General features: G+C 36.2%; 1 protein-coding gene across 1 annotated transcript; it reads left to right on the top strand.

The window, feature by feature from the left end:
* The first annotated feature begins 2,052 nt into the window (after positions 1-2,052).
* tmem100a (transmembrane protein 100a) lies at positions 2,053-6,443 on the top strand. The gene is made up of 2 exons (XM_074655839.1): positions 2,053-2,267; positions 3,969-6,443. Exon 2 carries the CDS (start codon positions 4,062-4,064, stop codon positions 4,464-4,466), a length of 405 nt encoding a protein of 134 aa, XP_074511940.1. The 5' UTR covers positions 2,053-2,267; positions 3,969-4,061; the 3' UTR covers positions 4,467-6,443.
* The last annotated feature ends 3,529 nt before the right edge of the window (positions 6,444-9,972 follow it).

Raw genomic sequence — 9,972 nt, 5'->3', positions numbered from 1 at the left:
CATTTCAACAGGGAAAAAAGAAAAAAAAATGGAAGAAACCAAACAGATAGAGCCAGAGCAACACGACCTCCTCTCCATGCCAAATAGTTAGAGCCAGAGAGCCAAAAAGATAGAGTCTGTTTTATTCTAATTTTATTGACACTGACACTAACTGTATATAAGAATGTCAGTTTGTCCAGCTGAATGCTGTTGTGTATCGCACTGAGCTTTTTAGATTCCCATTTCAACAGTAGGTTACGTAAAGTTTACTAGGAAAAATCCATACTGTAGTAGCTACACAGATGACAAGGGAGGGAACAGCCCCAGTGTAAATGTATTTACAGTGTGTACAACAGGTGTGTGCGTCTGCGACCGTAAATCAATGACTGTTGTGGGACATTTATGTAATCATGTCAACAACAGCGATCCCTGAGAGAGTGTCACACACAGGTCTCACATACTGGGACAATGTGGTCAGCATGGAAATACATATACAAGACAAAGATAAACAAGCAAGTCAATTTCTCTCAGAGCAACTCTACACTGACTCTTGCTGCACTGACCTCTGCAGGTTGCAGGTATAAGCAGAGCATTCCACTCCTCGTGTGGTCTCTCGGCTGTTGACTTCAGTGTTTATGCAGCTTGACTCAAGTCGCTTTTTCAGACAGCACCTCCATTGTTTTCAATGTAAATAGTACAGTATTGTTTTTGTCTGTCTCAACTTGTGAGTCCCCCCAACTTTATGATGGTGACATACTGAATCACTGGACGAACCCTTTAATCAGTCATTATGTTGTAGTAGTGTCTTCCTTTGTGCTGCATATTGTTGTCATGATGGTGAATGTGTTTCTTTTTAGTTTTTTGTTGAGTTGCAGTTTTTTTTTTCTTCTTTTTTGTGTGTTTTCAAACTGTTGATTTTTTATTCACATAGCTACAAACATATAATACAATAAATAAACAAATAAATAAATAAGTAAATAAATAAATACAATTAATAAATACAATTAATTGAAATAATAATAATAATAATAATAATAGTAATAATAATAGTACTACTGCTAATAATAATAATAATAATAATTCCTTCTTCTTCTTCTTCTTCGTGTTCTTCTTTTTATGTGTTGTCAAACTGTTGAAGATGTTTTCTGTTTATCTAATAATAATAATAATAATAATAATAATACATTGTATTTATTGTCTCAAGGTTGGTAATATAATATAATATAATATAACATAACATAACATAATATAACATAATATAATACAATATAATATAATATAACATAATATAATATAATATAATATGACATAATATAATATAATATAATATAATATAATATAATATAATATAATATAATATAATATAATATAATACAATATAATATAATATAATATAATATAATATAATACAATATAATATAATATTACATAACATAATATAACATAATATAATACAATATAATATAATATAACATAATATAATATAATATAATATGACATAATATAATATAATATAATATAATATAATATAATATAATATAATATAATATAACATAATATAATATAATATAATATAATATGACATAATATAATATAATATAACATAATATAATATAATATAATATGACATAATATAATATAATATAATATAATATAATATAATATAATATAATATAATATAACATAATATAATATAATATAATATAATATGACATAATATAATATAATATAATATAACATAATATAATATAATATAATATAATATAATATAATATAATATAATATAATATAATATAATATAATATAATATAATATAATATAATACAATATAATATAATACAATATAATATAACATAATATAATATAATATAATAGTGTCAGTGTAAAGCCATCGATAGTATCGGAAATAAACTGATTTTGATTTCAAAATAAATGCATCCAAGGAAGTGAAAGTAATTGCAACAGTATAGGAGATTTATTTTGACATGTGTGAGCGGAAACACTTATTTCCCCTCATTGTTTATAGCTTGCCGCTGCGGTCATCGATACTAGTAATAGTTGTTGTGAATGGGGATGTGCAGTCTGAAGAGGAGACTTCAGGAGGACGCTGCTGCTCATGAATGGATTCAGACTGCAGCCGGAGAGACAAGAGAAGCGGTTTGTTAAACAAGAGTTAAACACAGAAGAAGAAAACCACATCCACGTTTAATGAGATGAATCTGACTGAATATTTTATGACTCAGAGACAACAGAGAAGCTCTTCATGCGAAATGGAAAACGGCTGTGAGGTAACTAACCTTTCTTCTTTCTCTACTGAGCTTTTTGTCAAACATGTCCAGTACATTTACCTCAGTGCAAATAACAAGATCAAGTTTTCCTTTCAAGGTAATTCATTCATGTGTTACCAGCTGAAGCCAGACTCCATATAAAGCCAGTTTATATGGTGCAGATTAATGTGCTGGAAATTATTTTGAGGATTTTTCTAAATAATAACTTTTTCCTTATTGTCACTTACAGTATCATAAAGTAAACAAACATTAAACATGCATGTAATAAATAAATAAAATACTTATTATTGTGGACTGTTGGAGCTGAAGAAATAGTTTAACTGCACCTCTGTGTTTTCTCAAACTGTTTTAGCTTCACATCTTGAACATTTTTCCCCCCCAAAATGCTGCTTTTTCTTTAAATGTTAATTTCCAAATGAAAAGAATAAAAGTCTATAAACTTTTGAGCATTTCAGCCAAAGGCTGTTGTTTTGCTTTAATAGTTTTTAGAGTCATAAAGAGGCGAAAGACTGCAACACTTCAAAAGAAAAGAGCAAAGATTTGAGAAAAGTCCAAATAAATAGCCTAAAGAGTATTTTATGGAGCAGAAATGTTTCTTTTTCTAATTGTGTTACTTCTTGCAACCACTATTTTCTGAAACAGAGGTTAAATTACAGCACAACTAGCATTATTTTCACCATTTTGTCAATAAAATGTCAGATAACAATGAAAAATGCATAATATATAACAGTATAATAAATATAATTATAACCCACCATGTGTCATATTTTTTCCAACCAAGTTGCTTAAATCTGCACATTTCACCCAAAGATACAAACATACTGTAACTAACGGTTAATTTCATTGTCGACCAACCTGTCGATCATTTCCTCGATTAATCGATTAGTTGTTTGGTATTTGAAATTTCATAAAAAAAGTGAAATAAGTCGATCAGTGTTTCCCAAAGCCCAAGATGACGTTCTCAAATGTCTTGTTTTGTCCACAACTCAAGATGTCTGGTTTACTGTAATGGAGGAGTAAAGTAACCAGAAAATATTCACATTTAAGAAGCTGGAATCAGAGAATTTTGCCTTTTTTTTAATCGATTATCAAAATAGTTAGTTGATAAATTTTATAGTTGACCACTAATCGATTAATCGTTGCAGCTCTAGTAGTAGCTATGGTTGACATTCCAGTTTGGGAACCACTATAATCTGGAGCATGTCAGACTTCTGAGCTAATTTGCAAGCGAGAAGCTCTGCTCTTTTAATGAAAATGATTAAATAGCAAGTGTTTTAAAACCCTGACAATGATGAAAAGTCTAACTGACACTGTGCTGCCCCATTTATTGTCACTCAGAGTCTGACGTGAGGGGGGGGAGGAAGAATGAGTGCTTGTGAAATTGCTGGTGATTTCGAAGCTCCTCGCATTTCACGGAGCAGTTTGTAATGTCATATCCTGCGCTCTCCAGGGAATGTCTCAGCTCGTGCGGGGCTGAGTGGTCCTGCGTCATTCAGACAACTCCTCTTGACTGGGTCAGGAGGCGGTGGTGGCTGGGATTGTGCAAAGAGGTTACTTTAAAGCAGCGTGGGGCGGTCAGAAAGTGGTGTTGAATTGTGAAATGTCGTGTTGAACTCTAACAAAAAGCATTCTGCAGGGAAAAGGTCTGTGTGTCCAGTGTTGAGCAACTCACTTCATGAATGGTTTTCTGTCTCCACACAGACTGGGAGACCCTAGCGAGGAAAAGAGGGAAAAAGGAAAACAGCGAGGAACCATCTGTGGTTGGTTAACAGAAAAAGGCTCCTTGATCCTGCAATGCCAGAAGAAACTAATGAGGACGCCATGAGAACGCCAGCGACCCCAGAGAAGGCCAACAACAACGAGAACCCAGCAGCAGCAGCCACCACGGTGAACATCCCCCTGGTCAATGAGATCCAGCTGACCGCAGCCACCGGCGGGGCAGAGCTGTCCTGCTATCGCTGCACTGTCCCGTTTGGCGTGGTGGTCCTCATCGCCGGCATCGTGGTCACCGCCGTGGCTTACAGCTTCAACTCGCACGGATCCACCATCTCTTACTTCGGCCTGGTGCTGCTGTCTGCCGGACTGGTGCTCTTAGCGTCCAGCGTCGTCTGCTGGAAGATGAGACTGGAGAGGAAGAAGGAGAGGCGACGGGAGAGCCAAACTGCCCTGGTCGCGAACCAGAGGAGTATTTTTACTTGAACTAGTTGGACACAGGAGTCTGAAAAGATTTCTGATTTTTGAGAGAACCAGCTGCGGACAGATGTTGTCCAGCATGTGTTGAACATGTAAAAGCTTTGACCGCAGACTCCCTAGGCCCAGAACGTAAAGCTTTGAACACATTGTGAGGGATTTATTTGTCAAACGGACGTGCAGCATCTGGCGAGCTGGGAACGCTGCCAGAAGGAATGTATCACAATTAAGATGAATTACCACTGTGCGAAGCCATGTAGAGGAAGTCTCCCATTAATCTGCTGTTGGATGTGGCGGCTTTGATTGTAATGGGAGGGATTGTGGTTTGAAAGGCCCAGGAGAGGAGAGCGGGAAACACAGGACAATGATTCATGCCTCATTTACTACACGTCGTCTCAGCGATCATCTCATGGGGAATGATTATGGTACTCGATGGGAGGATTTTCTTTAAAATCTGCCAATATATTCTATGTCATATGGCACATGATATTAGAGAGAATATTTAACCTTATATGTGTATTCTCTTAAAGCACTTTGATTATCATAATCATCATATTCAGTATTAAACAATGTTTATTAACTAATTAAATAAGTGATACCTCCAGAGTAGTTTTGCCTTTTTTTTGGCAAATTTGGGACATCAAAATGAATATTTTGTTGGGTCACTTATTGTCTTCCATACTGTAAAGAAATATTAAACGTAGCATATGTTTTGTTTCCATGTAATCATTTTGCATGTATTGGCTGTTACCAGGACGTCATGAGGTGTAATAAACTCGTTGATACACAAACATGCAACAGTCGGAAAGAATGAGGGTCAATGATTATTAGAACCTGATCGATACTGATATTCAAGGGTTAATGGAATGGTTTATCATTTTGAGACATATGTGTATTTGGAGTGAGATGAGAAGATTAACACGACTCTAATGTCCGAGATTGATATCAATGTTCTCATTTTACTCTGGGAAAGAAAGCGAATAAGCCTTTTTCCCAAAATGTTCAGCTGTTCCTTTTTAACATTTGACGATATATGTGTGTCAACATCTGACAGATACATAACCTTTTTGCACATAACTATATAAATAAAAAAATTTGATGAAGATTTCTTAAAGGTACTATATGCAACTTTTATTAAATCCTTGTAATTAATGACACCAGTGGCCGTTAAGTGAACTGCAGTCAGCATCCTGTTGCTTATGTACGTAGGCATGAGCAATCATCCTGGGCATCGGCCAAAAAAGTGACGTTACATTACATTATAATCATACATCACCGTTACTATGTGTAATGTCCAATCTCCATGATACCAAACAGATCACCCTTTTGCAAATTACTTCATCAGCTAACGTTACGAAGCAAAACCAACCCGAGTCCTTCATATAGAAATCAGTCCAAAGGCTGTTATAGGCATCCGAGAAAATCTCAATGTTTGAGTTACATTACAATCATGTTCACACGATAGCAATACAAAGTGATTAATACACGTAAATTGTTACATACAGTACCTTTAAATGTGATATACTGAGCGCAACATTTTAAACTTCAGTGCCCTGAGATGGACAAGTGATACAATGATGACACAGTTTGTAAATCACCATGAGCATCTTCAGAATTTAGTGAAATTCATTGAGGCTTTTACTGTTCATAGGAAATCTGACTCTTGATAAATTGACGTCAGTGTTTGTATTACTTAGAAGCGGTTTATGTTTTGGAGAAGAGATGAGTTATTATGTTAACAATCATCTCTTTGCTTTCGGTTTGCTGAATTGAAGGAAATGTTTCTTTCTCTCATGACGTACATGGGTGTGCCCGTCAGTCCCCATACTCAAATAAATACAGTTGATCACTTAAGATAATCAAACCGAATGTTGTAAGTGCTTTGAATTGTGATGTTATTACAGTGCAGTTGAATGAATAGGATTTATAGATGTCATCACACTTCATGATTGATTAAAGGGGCTGTTAACTCAAATTACAAAAAAACTGTTTCTAAAAATCTGTCTATGAGATTTCTGCATCTTTCACAATAACAACAATACACAATAAAGGGAAGTGGAATTTTGTTTGTCGTGCACAAAGCATTGAGAAATCACATTTAAGAAATTCAACAGCAACATCTCGCCAGAAACATTGTTCTCGTTATGTCCTAAATTAACCACCAGGTATATTTTTCTTTAAAGATGGTCACTGGGTCAGATGAGGTGATCAGAGTTATAAAGAGACAAGGCAGACTACATACAAATCATAGCTCACCATCTTCTGATTGGAAAGGAGGTGACAGGGATCAACTTCACTGTTCCAACAACATCATTCCTCTTTTGCTTCGTCATGTTGTGTCTTATAAAGGTTTGCCAAACTAAGTGAGAAAAGGCATAAATATTTTGACAGTCTTTTTGTTGTGAGGCGTCCCAGATGCTGCGTCAGTTGTCTTCCACTGTGACTCTACATGGGATAAGATGTTTCATTTTATTCCTGACGCCACATCTGTCGGGTCGTCATATCGTGTCTGATCCTGGCATCACCGTGAATAATCCACAGACCTTAACAGTGAACAGTTTGGAATTACTTTCTACCAAAGAAATAGTCCTGTGAAATGTGTGTGTGTCATCCAGAGTAACGACAACATTATTTCTGCATAGATGTTGCTGTTTAATATAATAATTTATTATAATATGTATAGGCAGAACTCTCAAAGATATAGCTATTTCAAAATATCGGCAAATAAAACCCAAAATGTTTTGATGTTTTTTGGAGCTTTCAGCCACGTCTTCATCACACCAACTACTGAACTTCCATGCTTAAGTCGTGTGATAATAACATACACTGCTGAAGGCCACAAGATTTTTTTTTGTCAAACTGAAATGTCAAGAATCAAAATCAAAGCCAGAAACCAGTAGATATAGTGATAAAGTATGTTGGTTTTCTTATAGTTTAGGAGGTGAACTGACCCTTTAACTACCTGCTAGTCGCACTTCATTCATCATAATATGGTGCGACTGTGTCTTTGCATAATTTATTTCACCGGTTTATAAATCGTCTAAATAATAATCCGCTCATTTCTCTGCTGGCTTCTCCAGATAATTAAACATCGAAATCCTCCGTGGTAAAAGGAAGTTGAACTCTCCTGTTTGACCCTGTTGGGTTTAAAATAGCCTGGACGTGGAAGTATATTTATAGGCAGCATTTGCGTTGCTATGCGTCCCCGTGACACCAGACACTACAACTAAATGGTTTTCTTGCGTCAGAGGAGAACCTACAACACACTTTGTCACTTTTGGGAGATCAGCTATAACAGGCCGTATACCGTACGGACTCAGATCAGTAACACATTTATGGGACACATGACCCAGTGAGGTTTGCGTCTCCTGCCTGCTCGTCAGGTTAGAGAGGAAGGCCGACTGAAGCTGGAAAAACGGGTGACTTGATATGAAGTTTGACAGGTGCTCTCCACCAGCGTCTTTACCCTCTTTACACACTGCTGGCACCTCATGCAGGACTGTGTGCGTCACTTTTGTGCCTCGCGTGGTTGTCATTCCTCTCAGTGCCACGTTGCCGCCGGCTCCGTTTATCAATAAACAGGAAGAAGAACTAAAGTCCTCTCAGTGGAATTAGTTAAGAGAAATATTCTATCACAAGTCAAATGTACGACTTAAGTAAAAGTAAAACTACTATTAGTAGAATACTCTACAGTATCAAAAGTAAAATAGCTTATTGAGTTACATTTTTCATTGGTGGAACACTTTGTGTCCAGTTTTGTGGGTTTACAGATCAGATAAAGAAGACAAGGGAGAAAATTAGGAAAGATACGACAGAAGGAGGGAATAAAGGAAATGAATAAGGGGCCATAGGAAGGGAAGGAAGAAAAGAAAGTAAGACTGGAATGTAAGAAGGAGCCTAGACGGAAGGAAGGAAGCAAAGAAAGAAGGAAATAAATGAGGAGAAATAAATAAAAGAAAAAGAATAATGAACAACGCAGTGTCACGGCAGTTCGTGAAATAGTGACGAAATTTTATCTATTTGATTCGTGTACATAGACATGAATTTCCCTTTTTTTCGTGACGCTCAGCATGACTTTCAACAACGTATTTTTCGTGCTTTTTCCGACAAATGTCCAGCAACACGTGATGCACGTGTCAATTTCTGCTCCAATCTTTTCAAAATACTTAGTTAGGTTTAGGAATAGATTGACTTGGTTAGGCTTAGGCAACACAACTACTTAGATAGATTTAAGAAAAAGATCACAGGGTTAAAATAACACCAGAAACTTAAGTACAGAAGTTACGTGACAAAAACTACTTAGTTAGGTTTAGGAAAAGATCGCCGTTTGGGCTAAAATAACTGGAAGTGCTTTAACTTAATTACGGAAGTTACATGACAAAAACAATTTACTTTGACTTGTGGTTTCACACAGGACACGAACACCGGTCTCCTGGGCGATGACCCACCCATCTTCCCGGTTCACAATTACTGGATTACATACAAGTTGATTTCGTGCTGACCATCACAAATACAATTTGAAATTCATGTCTATGTACACGAATCAATTAAAATTATATTTCACAAACTGCTGTGCGACTGGGCTGTAATGAATGGTAGCCACATGGTAGGAAGCAAAGAAAGTAGAACAGAAGAAAATAAAGGAAACCAGGAAACATAGGAAGGAAAGAAGGAAATGAATGATGAGGAAAGGAAACAAAGTAATCAGGAAACATGGGAAGGAAAGAAGGAAATGAATGATGAAAGGAATACAGGAAAAGTGGCCAGAAAGAAGGGATCCAAAAAATAAATTAGGAAATACATGAAGGAGAGAACGAGACAGAAATAGACTGTGAGGAAAGGACAGAAGGGAGGAAGAAATAAGGATTCAAAATGAAAGATAGATGTATTATGGAAGAAAAGACGATTTTAATTATACAATATTTTATGATTTTTTCTCATGTTGGATGTAAAATCTGACTTTGCAAAGCAGGTAGAGTTTACTGACAGCAACCTTCAGTTAAATGTAGTGGATTAAAAAGAAAACAATAATTCCCTCTGAAGTTCAGTGGTGGAAAAGTAGACAATATACAAATGACAATAGGAATTCTCTTAAAATGGAAATAATATTTACCAGTGAGAACAGTACTCGAGTAAATATGCATTTACTTTCCACCTCTCTCGAAGCCTAACAAGCTGAAGTCTGAAATTCCAGACTTCAACACCAGCGATAGCACATTGTTCCAATCCAACTCAATTAAACATAATGAGCTCAGCAGTACAGGGATCCTGGTCCAGGCTGAGGCAGACCTGACCTGACAGCCGTCCCACCGGCCCACTGGATTGAAGTGACATTTTCTAGAACAACCTGGAACACAGAGGAGCCAAATGTTCTATTTGACCTGGTCCAGGTCGTCTGATTGTTAACGTTATTTGTCAGTGCTCTGTAGCTGGAGAAAAGGACAAATACTGTGTTGATAAGATCTGTTCCAAGAAAAGGCTCTGAGTTCATGAGAGCAAAGATAAACCTTGTGGG

This window comes from Sebastes fasciatus, chromosome 13 (genome assembly GCF_043250625.1).
Source record: "Sebastes fasciatus isolate fSebFas1 chromosome 13, fSebFas1.pri, whole genome shotgun sequence".
NCBI classification, from domain to species: domain Eukaryota; kingdom Metazoa; phylum Chordata; class Actinopteri; order Perciformes; family Sebastidae; genus Sebastes; species Sebastes fasciatus.
The sequence above is the reverse complement of the archived record's forward strand: the minus strand, read 5'-3'. Positions and strand labels throughout refer to the sequence as shown.